Genomic DNA, 22,647 nt, shown 5'->3' on the forward strand with positions numbered 1-22,647 from the left:
ATCTGGATTAAAAAGTTGTAAATTTAATGGCAAATTTCTGCACAATTTGATTTTTGCAGAAAGCACAATTTACCAGATCTGAAAAATCTTCTTTGCGTTCCAGTCTTTTGTGCAGATTGAGAGACCTCCTGAGGTCCTTTCCATCCTGCATTTTTCTATCATTCTATTACTTTTGTGTACAGTGAAATACTATAGTCCTTACTACGGGTAAAAGCACTTCTAGATCTGAAAACTGCAAGAATTGGAGAGTGATATAAAGCAACTGAAACTAAGTAACCTTTTACCAAGTACATTGAAATTTGGATCAGGTCAAGCTGTTTATCAGTCATGTAAGACTGCCCATAATTTAGTCCTTTTAAGAAAGCATCTTTTGAAAGGACAAACCTGCTAAAGATGCACACTACTAATGCAAAAATTGGACATAGAGTTTGTAACTTGTTTTCAGTTGTCAATACTGTTTGCGTCTTCAATTGCTTTCATCCAAAATACATTCTCTTTTATTGTGAAATAAGGCTTATAATCAGAAAGCAACATTAAAAAAAACATGGCAGTGAAATAGTTCTGGTTTATACCATGTAGCAGTAATACATAGGAATTTCGAGGGGGATCTAGAATGCACCTCTAACTTAAATACTTTAAATTGTACAGGCACTGATGTAACAAAAGGGCATTTGGTCACAGACTAGATTTGTGGTTTTCAGCTAAGCAGATCTGGTCATGCCCTTTGACCTATATGAAGACCTTTCTATATAAATTTTTTGAGAGAATGCTTAATACCAATTACTTTTCACATTTAGTTTTCAAGATAGTGACAATTTTAGAATATTAAAAAAAATACTGTTCAGATGATTTGAATGATTTTGCAAGAGACAATAAACCATAACTTTTTAAAGAGGCATTTCCATGTATTTTCTTCTTCAGAGACACTGCTGCAAATTAAAACTAGTTATTTAACTCCTCATTAAAACCCAGTCCCTTCAGGAAAATGTGTTGGGAGCTAAGGGCTTTTTTCTGCCAGAAATGAAGTAAATGGCACATGTATCTTTATATAGTTTGGTAAACAATTCTTTCCTCATATTCAACTCTTACATGAGGTGAATGAAGTTTAAAAAAAAAATTCATGTTGGGTGATGGATAATTTCAGGGTTAAGTTTCAAGAAGCTGCCCTTCACACACACATGCAAATGTAGTCAATATAGGGTCACTCAGACCTCAGGTTGCATGGTTGTTACTGCATTGTGACCAAAAATAAAGGACTTGTTGCGTAATAGAAAAGCACACAGGTATGAGTTTGAAAACCATTCTTTCCCTTTTTAAATAACTTGATCTCTCATACATGGAAAATCATGCTGACAAATGTGAAAAGATTTGAATAAATACTTTGAGATTTGGATGTTTCCAATGGTTAATTTTTGCTTAGTAAACACGTTAAAATGTCGTGTTTCCTTTTTCATACTGCACTTCCTCTATGATTTCCAAAATTTATATATGTAAAAAATTTACAGCTCTATTGCCTCTAAATGGAATCATTTTATTACTGGTCATGTAGATCAGTAAGTTTGAAATAAAATATTGTGTACCTCATACAGTGAGAATATTTTCAACTTTGCTTTCTGTATTATATTTACAGACCAAAATGCACATTAATGTACACTATATTAAGCATTATTAGCACACCACCTTATTATCCACACATAAGGCTCTCTTTTAAAAAGGAAATAAGATTTGTGAATTAACTCTCTTATTATATATCATTGTAATACAAAGAAATAAGTCTGAAACCCGTCACTGAAATTATAGGCAGTTTCTTCATTAAATAAAAACCAAATATTGTGAAAATAATAATCTGTCACATTCAAGTAAGGAAAATTAAAACTAATTCATGGCCTGATCCATCATCATTAAATCAATTATTGACTTAATAGTGGCAAGATAAAGGTTCATAGTAAATGTCAATTATTAATCTATATGAGTGCCAATTAAAAGGCAGTCAATTTTTTAACTGCATCTTCCCATGTAAACTCTGTTGCAGATAGTCCTGTCAGCATAGTTGCTAAAAACCAAGTGACAGAAGTGCAATTTATAATCAGTACAAACAAACCCTAATATAATTCTTTTCACTATTTTTCACATAAAGCATTCTCTTCATTGTTTTTCAAATAATCTCAAACAGTTGCATTATAAAAAAAAAACTCATTAAGAATAAAACTCCTCTTCTTTGCTTCAAGACCCTAAATTAGGAAAGAACCATTGCATTTTAAATGAGGTGACTTTAATGATCTTTTTTTTTTCTAGCAATAAAACTAATAAAACTAATAGGAAACTCAAGATACGTGATGGATTAACACAATCTTCTTTTCACCTCATAAATGTGATTATCAGCCTCTAGAACTCGCCATGCCCTGTAAATACTTATTTGCATCTTCAGTGATATCACATTTTCCTTTACAAGGATACATTTGAAAGCAATTGCTTATGATGCAGCATTCTCAAGGCCTGAATCAGCAAAACAACATGCTTGACCAGAGCAGAAGCCTGAGCAATACTGTGGAAATCACACACAAAAATAAAATAAAAAATAAGACTACCTTAATGAGATTGTATTTTTCTGAAAATAGTATTACAAATATTATTGTATAGGATGTAACATCAAAAATGCTTCATCACCAACCCAAATACTTGGTTAATATATGTATGATCAGCCTCCATACTGTCCTTTCAGAGCAGTGCATCTCTTTTCAACAGCTTAGATCATTAAAACAAGCTTTGACCAACAGCATGTTAATGTGCCCATTTACAAGAAAATGCATTCACTGAAAACCTGGTCTTGCTCTCATTTGATTTTATTCTAGATTTCAATAAGAGCAAGAGCAGGCTACTAAAATTTTAAGCTTTACAAACGGCTTCATGATTCAAGTGACAATAAAATAAAGGGATTCAGCCATTACAAATTGCCTTTAGTAATTCAGCCATGTGGTTTTATCCTTTGAATCTTGAAAGGTGCACTGTAATTGAGTGACAAAATATAAAATAATGGGGATCAGTGATTCCAGAGTGATTCTAAACTGACTTTAAATCTCAGATCTTATGATATTTGACTTTTATATAATATTAAGAAAACCACTTTAAAAATCTCTTTCCTTAGAGTTTTATTTGATGTTTGAAGCATATCTTGGTTTAAAATTTAATCAGTAAAATCTGAGAATTTTCAGAATACACACCAGTATGAATTTCTTTTGGCATCTCTGGAGAATTTACACTACGATATAATATAGGCAGATCATACTACACTATAATCAATCGTACAAAATGAACCATTTGGTTATCCTTTTGAAGCCAGTGAGACTCCACCTGAAGGAAACAACTTTGAATCCTGCTATAGGACTGAAATCTCAATCCCAACAAAAATTGACACCTAGTTTTACTAGGATAATTTGACCTCCTTAGTTTCGTGTAACTCTGGCTCCTGTGCAATATTTGCTGTCCCTACTCCTGAAGGCTCTGTCAATTATGCATCAATGGAGATTATACTTGCCTATAATGGAAAAAAAACTAGGGTAAATATACATGGCATTTTATAAAAATGATGTTGACTACTCCATAGTCTTTCTAAAGTACACCAAGTAAAGTCCCCCCGACTCAGTGACAGACTGCTATCATGAAACACATTCCAAAATACCACTATTTATGAAGGAGTTTAAAGTTTCAGAAAAGAGTATTTGTAAAATGCTTTGCTTCAAGAGTTTTTTAAGGGGGGTTATTTGCCAAGTATAATTTTAGCAATTATGAAACTGTTTGCTCTGCTTACAGTTTATAAAACTCAAGATATGCACTGCCCAAATGAATACAGAATGTAGTTTGTAGCATCTTGAATATTTGCATTACAGTGCATTGTAGATTTAAAAGTATAACAGTGTAATTTTTATGCAAGCAGCTACTGCAATAGTTTAAATGTTATTCATTAAGGAGCTGAAGTTGTGGCAGTAATCATTATGTAAATCAGTTAACACATTTCATTAAATATTTACATTTATAAGGGCTGAATCAAAAAGGGTTGTTTTTATTTTTTAAAAACTATGCATGCTCCCTTTTTCTTTGGCCTCTTTAACGTATAACATTCCAGTACTTTTATGATCCATACTTCAAAACCTGTAGAGCATGCAGTTATTGCTAAAGACTGTATTAAAATATCCAGAAAAATCATTAGCAGAGTTAAAAAAGGTATGTCGGGGTTGCCAATCCCGCCTGACCATGCTGTGATGTGAGTCCCATGACTCAGCAGAGAGCAGCTGTGCATGTTTCTACTGTCTTGCAATGATAGGGAAGGTACATAGCTGAATAGCATGCAGGCCAGTCAAAATCCATTAAAAAGTGATTATATATATATATACATATATATGTATAACTTGCTTAGGTAACCTGTGTGAAAGTGGTGACACGTTGCTCTACCTGGTTAAAAAGCACCAGAGCTGCATTCTTGATTGCTCCAGCTTGGTTTTACCCCTGTGAGAAGTAAGAATGGTAGGTAGTGAAGTTCAAGACACAGGATCTCTAGTTTTCCTCTTTTTGGAATCTCTAGTTCAAACATGGCTTTAACACAATTAAAACATAATTATTAAATATTTTATGATCAGTTGACAAAAAGGGAAATACATACCACCTGAAATGTTCAACAAACTTTTCTACAGAACTTGTTAGTTTATTTTAGAGAAATAAGAAATGCAGAAGCTAGATCTAATAATCCGCACTCTGAAATTGTGATTCATAAATAAAAATACAATTAATTAAATTAATAAATACATGGTTAGCAGATTTGGAAGGTATTCCAGTATTTTACAATGCCTATTAATGAAAATTTTAAGGGGTTTTTTGGTTTAATGTTCTAGTCTTCATTTAACTGAATATGTGATTATCTCTTTTATTTGCAAAATTGTGCATACAGTAAGCAAAATACTTTGAAGATGTATGTCTTCCCATTCCTCCTTCATCCTCTAATAATGGTGGTAGAACTTATAGATCTCAATGAAAATAAACCTTAATTTCTGTTCAAATTACATGTGATGAAGTATTGTATTGTGTAAAAGTTTCTAGTTTAGATTTAGTACGCTATATACTTCTGACTCTATTCAAAACAGGATTGGATCGCGGTCTGGACAGTGGCCCATCAATGTATCCAGAGATATGGTTTCCTTCATTAGTTATCCACAGCTAGTCCGTAATTTAAATAATCTATCACTTTTGAAGATACTGTCCCAGAATTGGCCAGTTTTAGAAAAGGGAAATTTAGATTGTTGGATATTTTAAAAGAAATGTGGTAAAAATCATCCAACAAATTGATCGAATTACTACTGGGTATGTTTTGGCTAAGAAATTTATTGAAGCCCAATGGCAATGCTTAACTTTCGGGAATGCAATAACTGTGTTCCTGTCTTTTTACTTCACCTAGTCACAAAGGCACTAGTGAAGCCAATCAGAAAACTGAACTTATTCCTTGTTTTGAAATTTCAGTGGATTAGATGATGAAGGATATTTTTTATTTTATTAAAACCCTCTGTTGTGATTTGAGAAGTTAATTGAGCCGCCTTACTTCTCCAATCTGAATTTGTACTTACTGTACATATACTGTAGATAGAAAGGCTTTTGGAATTCTGAATGATAGAGGCCTGTAGGTATATGTGTTTCTTTAGTTGTGAAATCAGCTTTCCATAACTGTTGAATATCTTTGAAATTATTTTCCGTGTTGAAATCCAAAACTTTATGAATAAAGTTGTGATTCAGATATAATGAACAGTAGTTAAGTGCTACAGAAATACAATAGTTAGGAGTCTTATGTTTGGTAAGATTAACGTAGTCCATTCATTTCACTGATTAGCAGGCATATTTTATAATAGAAACAGCATCCACAATGCTAACTTTAAATTATCCCCTTTAGTTACTTCTAATTTTCTTATTATCTTCAAAGTTAATTATCTTGAGTATCTTATTTTCAGAGCAGAAACCTGTTATTTCTGATGGTTATTTCATTGGATATTGCACTTCTGTTTTCTGATAGTAGATATTAAAAAAATCCTCCTTTAAAGTATCAATGAAATGTTCCCTTCTTTCAGGTACTTCAGCCAACTATTACTCTAAAGCAGGGGGTAACTTTTAAATCTAATAAATGTTATTGTTCTGTTTCATCCAAACAGAGACTTCCCCAAATTTCTAGTGATGTGTATTAGAAAGATCTTTTTTATGTCTGGAACTTGCAACCAGGTTCCAGAATAGATTCTGGCAGATTTGGGAGTTATTAACTAGCAAATTAATTAGAAAAAGTTTTTATGAAAGGGAAAAAAAAAAGGAACCAGCCTTCCAAAAGAAACTTGGTGGCTAGAGTTATTTTGTACCATAGTGTATCTGATAATAAAAATAGGAAAAATTACAATTTGTTCCTCACTTACCCACAGCTGCAATTTCTATAGTAATTAGTGGCTCTTGGCATTATTCCTCAGGGGGACACAGCCCCTGCCCCACTTCTAGCATGACCTGTTATTGCTGACAGACTTTAAATAATCATTCTGCTCGTCACGTCAGTGACAGTCAGTAATACACCAGAAAAAATGGTGTCTCATTTTACAGTTCCTGTGCAGATGTAGCTTCTCACAGCTCTGTTGTTAAATAAAGCGTTATTAAAGGGGATACCTCCTGAGGGTATTTTAAGTGCTAAGTACTGCCACAGTTAAGGGAGGAGAAGTTCTGCCCCATCTCTTACCCTTCCTTTTGCAGACCAGGCCTTCTCCTAGCAGGAATGTTGTTTCAGTGGTATCCCTTGAGAGGCAAAATAAAGCAAATGATGGTGTACTGTTCTAGAGAGATAACTTAAACACTGTGCCAATATACTCTTTATCTTCCTCAAAAGACAATGAGAAGGCAGCAAAAGATTCAACATAACTGTTGACTTGGTAGGAGAAGATTCGGAATCTTCACAAATTCCTGTCACACGTCAGAACATCTGTTCATATAGTACCAAAGCAGGTGGATTTTTATACACACAATAAAAAAAAATTACTTTATCCTTTCCCTAAAAATCATCCAGAAGGAATGGAATGAGGAAGCCAGAACAGAAACTGTAATTAATATAGAATTCACAATTTTCAGGGCACTGGTAGGAAATTCCTGTCTTATTAGATACTGTTCAGAATATGCACACTTGCACTGTACGAATACACATCAAACAGTTAAACACTAAACAGTTGTGTGTGAGCAAAACTTGAGGGAAGCATTATTGCTCCAGCTTCACAATGGTAGTGATAATTACATTCTATGGAAATCTTGAGGCTCCACAGAAGTCCTAAACTTATCCTATCCCCATTGAAAATTTCTCCACAAGTTCTTAATATAAATACCATCCATCATTTACTGGCGGATTTCCCACAGTCACCTGAAATGTTCACTTTCAAATTGCTTATACAGACTTTTGGATTTGGTTTCTCTTCCTGAAGACACATAGATACATCTAAAGTCCATAAAAAAAGATAAAATCCCTTTTGATTTATTACGGTCCTGAAACTTCAGGATGGCCTTAGAAGAAAAAAGCATGATGCGTGAACCAAGCAAAGATGGGAATGAATAGAGCAATTGACTTGTGAACATCACCTTGAAATTGCTATCATTCAGAACTTCTCAGCACAACAAGGGCTTTTACTCCATTTTCTTGGGGTGTACTTACATTGTATATTCACTTGGAAAGCAGAGGAATTTCTGCCTTTGCATTGCATTTTGTTTTGCCCTCAGCTGTTCTGCTAGAATATATGGCAGTACACTGTAAACTGAACCATTCAATCTATCTTAAAGAAGAAATAAACAAATAATACCTATGGGATGATGTTATTTAACTTGAATCACTCTGGTGACATGCCTTATAGCACAGACCCACAAGTACTGTAGCAAAGAAAGCGGTAAAGACTGCCAGGGGATCAGGAGCCAGGCGTGGATGGGAACTTCCCAAGCCAGCTCTGCTGCTGGGGCTAACACGTCACGTAACCACAAACTTAGCATCTGCACAGCTTATAAGCCTCCCAACTTCCTAATGTGTATTACAAACTTTTTTAAAAGTAACATATTCAGGAAATTTTTAGACATGTAACTTCATAAGATGGAGTTACTAGGAAGGCACTCATCACTGTATTTATCAAAACTAACCACAAGGAAAGCAGAAAATTTATAGTAAAATGTCATTTTAAAGAACATCAGAATATATGACAAGACTTAGAAGACTTTGCTAAAGGTTCATTGGAAAAGACAACTTCTATTAGATCAGCTTACATGACAAATGCTTATCTCTCAGACCCAGAGTCACTCTGAAAGCTTTTTTTTTGATACTGGTTGATCTCATAAATTATATCACTTTACACTTCCTGTATCTCTTATATTCTTAAATTGTCATGGATAAGCAGTACTGCTATACTATCTTATACATCTGCATTTAAAATGTTTGTCGCATAACTGAGCAACTCAGATGATAGAATATCTTGCTCTTAATCTTAAAATTGTTATGCAGAGTAACCTTCTTTGCAGTTACAAATAAACACACACTCTTTATGTTCCGTTATGTTCTTTAGCAAAAAAACCATACTATGATTAACTGGATCATGGCTATCCATTAATGTTATGTGGTATAGTTTGGTATTGCTGAGGAATACAGCATTATTTGCAAATATGGCAGCTATACAGCTATGATACAGTCATGAATGCAGGGTTTCTTTATGGAAGAGCTTTGTTTATGGTAGACAAACTCTTTTGTATTAATGAGGTATCACACAACATCATAGCTTTCTAATTGAAAACATATTTATCCATGGTTCCTGATCCCTTAAACCTCACAGTTCCTACATTTCTAATGGCATTGAATATAATTATATTCTGCTAATGCATTTATTATCTTGCCATTGATCATTACTCCAAGATACAAAGTTTTCCTTGAATACCGTTATCACCTGTTCATGTTCACTTCTGGCATTTGAGCCACTTATATTGTGAGCTACATGGTTCTGGTTTTTAGACCGACTTCTGACTCTTTGCACAATAACAATAGCATAAGGCTTTCAAGTAAACTGTTTCCACATGCATCTATACTACAAGATTATTCTGCTCTCCAGGATAACTTGAGATACTGCTTTACCATGACATTTATTGGTATCTGGATTACTTCAATTCAGCCAGCCATAGTCTCTGAACCCAAAATCTGTATGAATACTACTCACAAAACATTTTAGATAATCAGAATACATCACTGAATTATGATGTCTCAGGGTTCATTTTTAGAACTACCCTAAATATAGAAAAAAATATTTTTTCTCCACTTATATTTGATTGGGTATGCAAAGCTGAATACTCTTGATTGTTCCTTAGCCTTCTACAATACTCTCATCCCATAAATCCTGGTCGCATTATAGGTACTACAGAAAGAATGCTTTATGAAATGTGTGCTAGTCCTAAAGACTCATAAAATTGTGAAAGAAATAATTATATTTAAAATGATACATCTTCCAAATGTTAATAAACAGAGTATTAAAAATGTAAATTCTAAGGACCCCCTAGTATACCATCACATAGGGTAATATTTTTCTTGAATTACAATTACATAAAATAATAAAATATAAGATATATTTACATGGGATAAGACAGTTTTTAAACAATTCTAAATATGTAATTAAGAAATATGTAAATGCATGACTACAATTTCATTGTTAAGATATGAAAAATCCTACCTGTTTGCTTTCTTCCATATCAGATTCGCTGCTAAATTCTTCTGTATTTAAATTTTCAAAATCTGATTCTCCAACTGCAATTGGCACTGTAACAGTGAGGCCTGGGTTGTTTATGAATGACATGTAATCGTTTTCATCGATTATGTATTTTTCCACACTGCTGCCTGTGCCTACACCACTCGTGGTTCCATTCCCATCTTTAAGATAATTCAGATCTTTGCTTATTTCAACAGCAGTATGATTGGAAATGCAGCTGTCTTTCTTCTTGTTTAGCTCTTCAAGTGCTTTGATTTCCTCTAAAGCTTTCTGCTTTCTAACAAAGGCTTTTTGGATGAACTCCTGTATCTTTTTTTTAACGTAATCTATTCCCTTCTGAATCCTTGCCACAGCAATCTGGAGATTGTTCATTTCATTATCATCATCGGTAGCAGCAAGGTTGTCTGAACTAAATGAGCTCAGCAGCAAGGCCAGAAACAGGTTCAATACCTAAAAGATGAGAGAATACAGCTGTATACTATAATACATACATATAAGAAGTGAGTATTCTTACAGCATACTGTCAAATAGCACACATATTGTTTTGAAAAACAACATTCACTAATTCTAGACAACCATATAGCACCCTAAATTACAAAAGATCTCCTTACTTGTTTTGGTCAGTATTCACTCAGAAGATGAAAACAGACAACCTAATACCTAAATGTTCTAAACTTTTAATCTTTGTTTAAAGCAGCATGGTTGCTTAGACTCTAAAATAAAAAAAAAAGTTACAAAAATTCTAGCTATACACATTCATCAGAGGTTTGAAACACTTCTGTCTAAATCTCTTAAAATCACTTGGAATTTAAGTAGAATTAAATAAACATGATTTGTAAAAATTAGATGGGTTTCTATGATGCAGATATTTTAGAAACTTGTATCAGTTAATGCTATAATAACCTACTTATACTTTCTGACTACTATTTGGAAGATTAACCATGAGACTGTGATTTTCTGTTAATTCTGGGCTTGTCTCTTAAATTCTATAAAGCTTGTCATAAAAGGATAAAAGGAATATTTAAAAATGAATTTTACACTTTAATTCCTATTATTTATAATAATACTATATTATTTGTAATTGGATTTTTTTCCTTTTTCACTTGTTAAAAAATGAAAATTTTGTTTGCTTTTATGTAGGAATTTAAAATAAAAAGGACTTCTTCCATCAGCAGGTAACAATCTTAGCACCAGTATTGCCTGAGAACTGTGTTTTTTTGCCTCAGAATTCAAATATCATTGTTGTTGTTTTAATATAATCTCCTATAAACTGTAGCTATTTCACTAAAGCTTGCAAGCAATTAATCATTTCATACTTTCGGTCTGATATACCACCAGGCATCAAAAGTTGTCATGACATGGCAAAATGGCGTAAATAAACTTCCCCATTGTTAAATGTGTTAGGTCTCTCATTTGTACTCTCTATGAGATTTAATTGTGCAGACTTTCACAATTCCAGAAAAGAGCCCTGAAGGTAAAAAGACACTTGGAAGAAAGAAGACAATAGGAATCTGAAACACTATTTCTACGCTGAAGCTAATGCTAAAAAAATACTAGAGGAGGTTACTGATCATAAATAACTTTCTGGGGCTCTGCACATTTCTGCTGATATAATGTCAAGATTGCAAGGTCATGTAAACAAGTAGGATACAAACATTTTGAATTCTATTTTATAAAAATTTAAATCATGTTAGAATATATCACTAAAGGAAGAGAATTTTGACAGGTAATGAAATACAGTTTTTAAGCATATCAGAATAAACGGCAAAGATTAACAGAAAAAGAAACTTAAAAATAAAGTAAAAGTGTAAATGGTGCATTCCAATTATAATCCTGGTTTCTAAGAAGTTCTCACCAATTCAATATTTATCAATTGAACCTTTGGCATTTTAACTTGTCAGCTTGAATTAAAATTTTTCTGTAAAGCTTTCTTCTGTAATTTTGAGTTAGAAGCTTTCAAACACAGTTTTAGGTTGGATGTCCAATCACTCTGTATTTCATTTTTGTTTTTTACACCTAAACAGGCCAAAAAGTTCAGTACTTAAATTCAAGATATTCTATATAAGAACAGCTACATTATACCTTATTTTTATTAAGTCAGAAGTATTAGTGCTGGAATTAGCTGTAATGGGTGTAAGAAAGTCCGTTAGATTTTTTTTTCTCCAAAGCAGCTGCTGCCCAGGAGCTGGTGCAGCACAAGCTTTATTATTTCAGAGTAGTTAGGAAGACATTTGGATTTAAACAGCACCTCTAAATTAGCCACAGCACTCCCATGATAGGGTGTTTGATTTGACATTTTGGTGTATTCCTAAATTCCTGGATCCATAGTGAGAGTACTTCAGTGTATGGAAATGAGCGAAAAGGGGGAGAAGGGAATCGTCATATGTTTTTACCCAAAATCTAGCACATTCAGATTTATTTTTTAATTCTAAACACAAGTATGACAAACATTCTCATTGCCTAGCTGTAAGTTATGTACATTTTGCATCAGAGTTAATGTCCAAAAATGTTCATCACATACCACTAGGTTTCCAATCACCATGACCAGCATGAAAACAATAAGGCACATGGTTTGGCCTGCAACCTCCATGCAGTCCCACATCGTTTCTATCCATTCTCCACACAGAACTCGAAATACAATCAGGAAAGAGTGGAAAAAGTCATGCATGTGCCAGCGTGGAAGCACACAGTCACTGGAGATCTTGCAGACACATTCCTTGTAGCTTTTCCCAAACAGCTGCATCCCAACCACAGCGAAAATGAACACAATGATGGCCAGCACTAGGGTCAGATTCCCCAGAGCCCCCACTGAGTTGCCAATAATTTTTATCAGCATATTTAGCGTTGGCCAAGATTTTGCTAACTTAAAAACTCGAAGCTGAAAGATAAAAACGCAGAGGAATCATTAGTGTTAGTTTAGCAGAGCATATCAGTTTCTGTAGATTAATTTGTTCTTCAGTAGGAACATATTATTATTTTAATGGAAAGCAGGGAGCATGGAGTATTTGCCTAAACTGCAGTGTTCAGCATTTCATCTTAGTGATGCACATAGAAAAAAACCCATAATTTGTGTTTGAACCACATTTGATTTTAATATTTTTAAACATCCACTTACAGATGATTACTGAACAATTCTTAAAGACATTTTAGAAGTTTGTACTCTTTTCATCACCTTCACTACACCTTCTTTGCTGGCTTGGTTCCACATTTCCCTCAGCACCACATTAGGTATTCCAGACTTAGTTAGAGGACAATTTTTGAAGCAACAATTTGATGCTGATATTGTGATGTCCATTCAAATAATAAACACTAACTTAAAAATAATATTCAGTAACCAAACTATGGTATGTGGAGGTGGGTACCATTGCAACTGGTGCTAATAAACTAAGTCACTACTTCCTGCTCTATATATTAGGAAATAACCTAGATTTTCAAGTAATGTGATAACTATTGGTAATACAGACTTTTAAATCATTAATCTTGTGCCTCCAGTAAGCGTACCTATAAATTAGGTTTGTGTACAATACTAATTGCTATAAAAAAGACATTTCTAGTAGAAGCTCAATAATATTTCAATTAAGTGTTATCCTAAAGTCAGATTGTTATGACTCTTTGTTATATGTAATGGAGTTACTAAACGTTTATCCTCGGTGCCCATTAAAATAAATGTTGTGAAGAGAGAATCTACTTAGGGGCTTTATGAGTAACAGAAAGTAATGTTCACAATATAAAGACTAAAAATGTTATGATTCTTTATGCTGGTGACAATATGTATGTTTTTACAGATATTCATCTTTGATGAATCTTAATGAAATCAGTATAACGAAGATTTACAAAATTCTCAAAAGGTAGCAGTTAGTCTTATGCTGGCAAAGGATATCAGTAGGATAGGATATCAATAGGATAATTTGATACCAAAAGATCTCAAAGGATATCAATTGACAAACACGTTAAACTTGTAGTTATCCAATATGGCTTGCAAATTAGGCATGTATGAAAAATAGTGTGAGCCATTTAAGTATGTAATATATCTTTACAATACTGGTAATTATTACAGACATCAGCACTTTTTTTTTGACTGAGACAATTGCATGCAAATATTTAATTATCAAGGTATTTACCAATCTGAATGACCGAAGAACAGATAATCCTTCAACATTTGCAAGACCAAGCTCCATTAAACTAAGGCTAACGATAATACCGTCAAAAATATTCCAGCCTTCTTGGAAATAATAATAAGGGTCCATGGCAATTATCTTTAGTACCATTTCTGCTGTAAATATCCCAGTGAATACCTAAACCAAAATGTAATTAATTAGTTGAGTTGTTATGAGAAGTTTATGTATCTGAGTAAATTTTTCTAATTCAGCTTGAGTTCTCATACCTGTTACTTTTACCTGTTACTATAAAAAACAGCTGATTGTTATCTCCAAATGGCATCTAAGTTTTTCTAAACTGAAAAGTGATAATTAAAAGCAAATTACTAAATCAGGACAGATATAGGAGGGCAGAGGTTTGATAAACCTATAAAAAGCTATTCACCAGTCAGCAGCTCAGCGCTGGTTCATATTTGACTGATGTGTACTGGACTATCCATCCAGCAGATGATGTGATATGATCCGGTGTTTTCAGTCCTGTTCCTAGAGGATAGTCCCAGTAAAGCAAAAGAAGACTTGACAGCAATTTTTCTCCTTGCTCAGAGTCTAAACAGAAGTGTTAGAAGAAACTCTCTAAGGTCAGACTGTCTAAGGACAGACTCTCTAAGGTCTGTCTTTTAGGTCAGAGTCGAAGAGTATGGGCGGAATAGACAGGCGAAGTTGGAGTTTCTTGCACTGGGTTTTTTGTAAGGATATAGAGGTTTCACGCACAGCTACTATTCTGTGTGATAGTTATTTCCTTTTGGGAAAAAGAACTTCATGGTGATAATGTTCTTTAAAATATCTGGAAGTGCCAAATGTGAAATCACCAACGCTCCTTAGTGTTTTGAAGTCCAGAATTTAACCCAACACTTTCTTGCAATGAGTAGTGATCAGTGGTTTGTGCAGCATAATAAAGAAGTTTTGGAACATAATGCAAAACCACTAAAAACATATGGATATCCTGCACAAAACTCAGAGGATATCCTAGATGATCCAAAAGCCTACTAAAGTTCACCAGTGTACTCTGCCATTGCCTTATGATAGTTCTTTACCCAGCTTGTTTTCAGTCCTCCTACAGCAAGTTTTATGGAAGCAAAGCTGACTTTTTACAACACTATATAATTACACTCATGATTACCTTTTAACTTAAGAAGATTAGGAGGTGGACATAATGCTGTGGAAACATTCACCATTGCCAAAGTGTAAATATTAACATTTTTAAAAGTGTATACTTTTGAGAAACTAGAATTATAGCAAGAAACACGAAACTATTAAATTGATATATGAGAGATGTTACCATATAATCAGAAGAATGTAACAGGTATTGCCATATGTGGTAAAGAGAACACAACAAAGAAGATTATTCTTGAAAAAACTGTCATATTTGTCAAAATAATTGAAAAAAAAGCAATGAAAAACATTTCATTTTAAAATATTTCCTTCACAAAATAACCCATTCCATCCACAAACTACTTTTTCTTGAGCATAACTGCATCCCCAAATACACAAAAATACATTTTAACAGAAGTAAACTCAGGTTTACTTATAATTACTTAGGACTTTTGAATACTGAATGAATTTTAGTATTATGAAAATGAATCATTACATTTTAGAACTATTTCTTCCTTCTCATTAAAATGCTACAGAAAAGGCAGAATCATATTTGTCATATTTAATTTATCCTCAAACAGATCGTGATGTCACAAGCAAAGAGTAAATCAACATATTTTGAATGGAAATCACAAAATTAAGGTTAATAGATTAATACAGTGAGGAACAGAGAATTTAATTGAAACCAGCAGGAATAGTATTCATTGCATATATATAGTCCTAATTAAGGATACTGGATTGTTACAAAGGTAGTTAAAAATATGACTGTTGCTAGCTTAGAGTAAAAAAAATAAAAATATGAGGCGGGAAAAGGCAGAAGACCTTGTAAGTATAAATGGTTGAAAAGAAATAATTCTAACAATACGACAGACCAACATCTTAAAATACAATATTCTGTAATCTGTGATGAATATGCTAGCAATTAGATCTTTTTCCAGGAGAAAGGAAACTGTAATGCACACAAGACACGTAGGTAGTAAGTTCAATTTTAGTTCTATTTTTAAAAAAAGTAATAGAAGGATGTATTACCAGTACATATAAGGAAAATGTTTAGACTTTAAAACATACTGTGACTGAGAAGTCTATTACTGCTCCATTTAAATATTAGCAGACTTTTCAAAACTAATCTTTTTGAGTGATTAGTTCAGAAAACTTGGTTGGTTTTGATTTTCAGGACTGCATGCTGCGTGAGTCAATCCAGACCTCTCCTGTGTAAACTATTGGTAGTTATGTGAGCTGGCAAAAAATTAAAAATGTATGAATCTTCTTCTGAAACAAACACTTGCAAGGTTCGATCCTCTGCTTCCTCAGCATTAGAAGCAAATGGAGAGAAACAGACAAGAACATTTAAGTGTTATGCCTCATCTGCTCAGAAAAGGAATTACATGTAACTCTAAATCTCTGGGTCAGGTTAAAATTGGGAAAGACATCACTAATAAACTTACAGATACAAGGTGCTTTTTGTTAGAGAATAAATAATAATCTTCTAGTTTATTAAGTATTTTTTAGTTACCTAGAGGGGCAAGGACTTACTGCTAACAAGAAATATGCCTTTCTTGGAAATGTACTTTCACTGTAGTGTAACTGAAAAAAATTCAGAGAGAAATTCTGACATCTGAATATTTCATCAATTTTTTACAGAAGACAAATATTTTCTGTGATGGAATATCAGTACCATGGTAAAAAAACAGATAATCTACCTTAACATTTTAAAGAAAAAACCCAAAGTAGACCTCAAGAAATCTGACAATCCAGTGAAGACTGCGCTTCCATACATATTCAGTTATTTCATTATAGTAGTTACAAAATAGATTTATGAAAGTTAAAGGCTCCATCAAAAATCACTTTATCTGTGAAAAACATATATAGAGTTCCTAAACTGATTAGAAGAAAACAACCTGGACTAAATTTAAAACCAATGCAATGCATTTATGCATTTCTTCTTTTAGAAAAGGGTATTTTTACACCAAGTAGTGCATGACAAAACAACTTACCAGGTTCCCCACAGAAAGGACACTGCTAAACTGTTCTGTCATTGGGTAATGTTCCATGGCCATAAACATGGTGTTTAAAACAATGCAAATAGTTATAGCAAGATCAACAAATGGATCCATCACAACTAAATTGACGATGTGTTTTACTTTTAACCATGGACTCCAGCAATCCCAGATCAAGAAAGTATTTGCAAATCTGTACCAGCATGGTGGGCATTTCTGTCTGGATTCTTCAAGCTCTGAAAAAAAAAAAAAGAAAAGAATTAACAAATAATGACTATTCCAATTATATCCTCTGGAATTTCTTGTTCAAAATATGTAAAAAGATTAAATCATTCAAATAAACAGCTCACACTAATACAGAATTTCCCTCACCTATGTTTATCCATCTTAAAGTTAAGCATCTGATTTATTTAAGCTCCTCTACAACCAGTGGACAGTGAAGTTATCTCTAAAGAGTGAATCATCTCAGACATCTATCTAAAGAGAGAAATGTGTTTGTCTCTTTCCCATGACAGCAAGGAGAGTCTAGACATTTAGTTTAGGTTAGTTGACTTGCTTACAGCAGATGTCTTAATTTTGGATATTAAAAGTCAACATGACTCCATCATCAGTAAGCTGAGGTATATAATTTGTATAAGCTTCATAAAATACAAAATTTTTTTGTTAAGTATGTAACATGCGTACATATTTTGATTTGAGCTATTAAAAGTATTATATTTGCTACTACACTGAACCACTACAATATCATAACAGATAAATGACTCAGTGCACATACCTATCATTGCTTATTTGAATCAATATTTTTAATATACAGAATGCCTGTTTTCTTATTTTAAAAATTATCATTTGACCTTATTTGAAAATGTCTTGTATGGTTGCAGTGTCTATCAATTGAGAAACAGAACAACAATGTTAGTATTAGCAGAACAACTCTGCTCTCAGTTAGAATCTTTACAAACTATTTTTTCTTCCATTTCACCGTCAATATTATCAAAATTACAGAAGAATAGTAACTTCTACTGAGTTAATAATAGCAAAGATGAATGTCTAATGTGATGGGATGTTTGAGGACAGCCCAAAAGGAAGATTGATATTTGCTTAAGTGAGAAATACTTAGACTACAAAATATGTCAGAAATGGCCACAACAGTTTCAATAAAATTTCTGCATAGTGGCATCAACCCAAATCTAAAATTTGCCAGTTTTCACACATCCCTTAGAGCACAGGGAGGTCTCCATCATTATGACACTTATGGGCGATTTTGCTAAAATAGCAAACATGCTGTTTTACAGTATTTGCTAAAAAGGATTTAGTGCTGAACTCTACACTTTGAGGACCAGTGGATTGATTTTTGCCTCTAATATTGTCCTATATGGGTGGAATTACGGGAATTTAAAAGGCCAGTTGCCACAGCTCTCAAACTCATTGAAACTAACAAGGTCTCCCATTACCATCAGACTGTAGCCTCCAGGCAGAAAAGGGTATCGTAAGTAGCGAAATTCTTCTATAATATTTATAAACCATAACAAAGACAATGCTTCTGAAGGAATATATGGATTGGGTGGAATAATCACATTTCTGAACATGTAACTCAGAATGCTGAGAGTTAGGATGGGACTGGCCTTGGACAAAAGTGGCTACTCACACTGGACGCTGAGTTGGCACAGAAGACTCCATTGCTTGCACTTAGCAACTTCTGAAGTAATGGAAACCAGATGTGGGTAGGAGGTGACTATCAGGGCGATATAGTTTACATTGACATGTTTTTTCTGGCCAGAAGAATGGAAGGACAAACTATTCAGCTGGAGGAAGAGAGCAGCATCCTCTAAGGAGATATCCTCTCTACCTGGGAGGAGCACTAAGAATTGCACACTGAGAATCAAGAGGTACCAACAGTTCACGTTTGCACTAAAGTAGGAAGATATACTCAGAAAGATACATGTTTGTGAATACTTTTAGAAAAAAATAGGCAATATAAGCCTTATATTTCTGACTACAATTAGTTTGGGATCTATTTGTTTTTCTGAGAGCAAAGAGCTTCAGAACTCACTTTAAAAAGTATATTTCAATTCTGACTTAAAGTAATCTTAAGAACACTGTAGATTTTCTTGGTAATTTTTTTAGAATATGTGTTGTAGGACATCTTCAGGGTTTGTCTGACTAAAACAGCTGTCACACTGTGCCAGCATCCAGTAGATAGATCCTTTAAGCTTATAAAAACATTTTAATGGCATATGTACGAAGTGTGAGTGTATTCAGTTTCTATTAAATAAGGAAAACAATTCCAACAATGTATGCTTCTTCATATAGTAAATATAATATCTTTTTATCTTTGATATACTTACCTAAGAAAGTTTAAGAAATGCTTAAGGAAGGCAGTTCATGTACATTGGTATGGCTTGATTACAGTTTGTTGTTTTCTTTAAAATTATCTTTTTCATTCCAATTTCCTATTGTCTATCCTTGGATTTTAAGTCTAAGGGAAATGACTGTTCTAGCACATCACTGCCTTTATCATAGCAATTTCTCTGTATCTTAATTGATTTTTCCTGTTGATGTCTTATAGGAGGAAAATCCTTGTATTCTCTGTTTGGGGCTCTGGCAATCTCCTAGCTATGATTATTTTGTCTCTGTTTTGTCCACTCAATAGAGTAATATTTTGGAACGTGTCATGAAGAATAAATGACTAAGCATTTAGAATGTGTAAATGATCTTAGAAATATTCAAAAGTCTTTTGTATCTGATGTTCAGAGATTTTACACGTCCAGTTTTACATTTACAAAGGAAATTATGTAAATAATTGCTCTGTACATGTAGTTAGCAGAAATTCACTGAACTGCTTGTCAGATAAAATGCATTAAATACCTTCCATTGTATTTGTAAGTATGCTGGCTATACTCATTGCTCTTTGTCTTGCCGCAGAATCTTCCAGCATTTCCATGGAAATTTGATAAGAACTCAGTCTTCTTTTTCTTATTTCTGTTTCTGTAGTGGTGCCCTGAAAATGAAATACTGAGGAATTAAACCATCCTTTTCAACAGCCAATTAACAATATTTACTGTATAAATATTGTAGTGATAATCAAAATCAGCTTTGTGCAGCATACTAGACTTTTCTTACACACTGAAGGTTTCTGTTCCTGTAGGAATTTCTTTGTTCTTTATTGAAGAACTCGGTGGGAATTTTGTACAGTACTACAAATAATCAACTGGGGGACACAATACCAAGGCAATGTGGGACCAAAGGTGGTTCTCATTTAAAAGACTGAGTGAACGAAATTTTTGCTAGGTATCTTTTTGCTAGTGATTATTATTATTCTTTCAAGAAAAAATTATCTAAGTTGAAACCTGTCACCTTAATTTCCAGCAGCTAGTAATGTTAAATAATTAAAGTGCGAGTACAGAAAGAAGTGAACTATTATTTAAGCAAGTAAATTTGATACAAGAAACATGAGTATAATTCTAGGAATTAATTATCTCTCTAATACTATGTACTGCATTTCTAATCTGATAAGTGTGGTTTGAAAATTTTATATGAGAAAAAAATCACATCTTATTTAATATTTCTTCTACCTAATTCTCACCCACCACAATGCTCATACAGAATTTGTGATATATTCTTGCAATGAATATGCAAGTCCTCTCTGTTTTGTATGGCTTCTAATTATCTTTTCAAAGCAATAATACCCGGCTCTGATTTAAATGTGCCTAACGTGTCACCACTCTGTAGCATGTAGGTGTCCTTACAGTTGCTTTGCTTTTCTTCTTTCTGCTTTCTAGGAGTATGATTTAGGGATCTAAACGCAGGAGTGGGATTAAAAAGATCCTAAATTTTGGTTCCTGCTCTACCATTGATTCTGTGATTCATGGAAACCACTCACTCTTTTTCTCATTATTCTGTCCCCATCCAGAAAAAGAATAAAAAAGCCTGCAGAACTCATAAGGGATTTCAAGGTTATCTTAGTATGAAGATGAAAAAACATTTTCAAGCATTCACTAGTACTATTTCTTTAGAGAAGACTCTTGAGTTAAATGGCTAAATCTTTTTGCAAGTGAATGTATTTCTGAAATAGAACTACATACGCATAACCTCTGAGGTAATCTGATTGAATTTCTGGTATGAAGGTCTATATGAAGATAGGAGAGAAACAAAAATAAACAGAAATGTGTAATAGTAGTAATGAAATCTCAATACTTATTTATAATGAAAATATTTTTCAGGTTACATACAGAGCTATTATAGCCACCAAAATACCATACTAAATCCATATTAAAATTCTATGTATGAAAAAGCTTGCTTTTTTGAAAGTTTGAAAGAACATTTTAGCTTACAGAAGTCTGAAACTGAGACTGAAATGTAATGTAATTGCAAAGGTACGTAGGAATTGTACATATTTTTCTCACGAAAGTTATGAGAAAAATTTCTTCAAGATACATTCAGTAAGGGGTCTACCTTTGTTGATGAGGTGAAACTATATACAAATTGTCAAATTCAATTTATGTTTTTTTCTTTGTATGTGCAGATCTCTCGCTGAAGGCAAGGAGAGTATAATACTTTACTGAGGCTCAGACATAGGAGGCTGAGGACTTTTTTTCCCTTCTGTTCTGTTATTTAGAAATATTGCAAGTTATTTTTCACAGCTCTAAGAAATGAAAAAGCATGCAGAGGTGAGCAGTAAGAAAGAATTCCGTGCCTGAACCAAACTGTAATAATTACTGGTTTACTTATAATTACCTCTGGTATAAGCTGACCGGTAGGTGAAGTTAGAGTTGAAGGTCCCCCAACCAAGGAAACTACTCCATTGCAATCCACAGTGCTGTGCATCTTCCCATTTACGGGAAGGGCTGGTACCATTCTAGATGACACACTCGCCTGACTAATATTACTGTTGCGCCGTTCTCCGTGTCTATTTGGAACAAAGAGAGAATCTCTTCTGCTCTCATTGTCTTCAAGAGTGCTGTGCTCATCATCAGCAAAGTCATTTTCAGATCCTATATCCTTTGCTCTACCTCTGAAACTGAAAATGCTTGTTTTGCTGTTGCGCCTTGGTGAGAACAGGGAACCACGAATGCTTAGCAAAGACTGTAAAAGATTTAAAACAAACCAAAACAAAACAGCATTAGAACTGAAGTTCTAAGTTCTTGGCTTTTCAAAGAATAGCTACAGTGCTGGAGGAAGGATAGTCCCTTTTTTCTTCGATAGTATCAGTGTGTCCATTAGGGGAATGTGCTCATTAGGGGACCTGAAGTAGAGGGGAAAAATTCTTTTTAAGGTAATGTAGCAGGACTGAGGAAAAGTTATGCAGAAGGCATAAGTAAGGTTGGGCTGTTTTGAGCAAAGAAGGCAGGTTGAATTGGTATGGACCCATGACTGTGCTGGAGACAGTTCTCAGCAACACTATCAAGATTTTGCAGGTATTTGTCTTTTATCCTTCTTCTATTAGAGGACAGAGCTAAAAATCTTTTACTTTTCTTCCCTTCTTCATCCCCTGGATTCCTAGGGATAACAACTGCATAACGCTCACTGATCATTGTTTCCTATTCTATTTGCTAGAGGCAGAAGTGGTCTTAGGTTTGGTATTAAATGCAGTCTAAGTTGATGTAAAGGACTTGTCTG

At 33.7% G+C, this 22,647-nt stretch overlaps 1 protein-coding gene across 1 annotated transcript in view; it reads right to left on the reverse strand.

Annotated features, from left to right (window-relative positions):
- Nucleotides 1-22,647, reverse strand: part of LOC142083905 (sodium channel protein type 2 subunit alpha-like) — a 76,564-nt gene that overhangs the window by 21,616 nt on the left and 32,301 nt on the right. The window contains exons 13-18 of the mRNA XM_075153946.1: nt 21,766-22,113; nt 19,897-20,029; nt 17,029-17,267; nt 13,907-14,080; nt 12,307-12,663; nt 9,750-10,235 (exon numbers count right to left, since the gene is read on the reverse strand). Of these exons, the coding sequence (XP_075010047.1) occupies nt 9,750-10,235; nt 12,307-12,663; nt 13,907-14,080; nt 17,029-17,267; nt 19,897-20,029; nt 21,766-22,113 (1,737 nt within the window). The remainder of the gene's footprint in view (nt 1-9,749; nt 10,236-12,306; nt 12,664-13,906; nt 14,081-17,028; nt 17,268-19,896; nt 20,030-21,765; nt 22,114-22,647) is intronic.

Source organism: Calonectris borealis, chromosome 6 (genome assembly GCF_964195595.1).
Source record: "Calonectris borealis chromosome 6, bCalBor7.hap1.2, whole genome shotgun sequence".
Classification (NCBI taxonomy): Eukaryota; Metazoa; Chordata; class Aves; order Procellariiformes; family Procellariidae; genus Calonectris; species Calonectris borealis.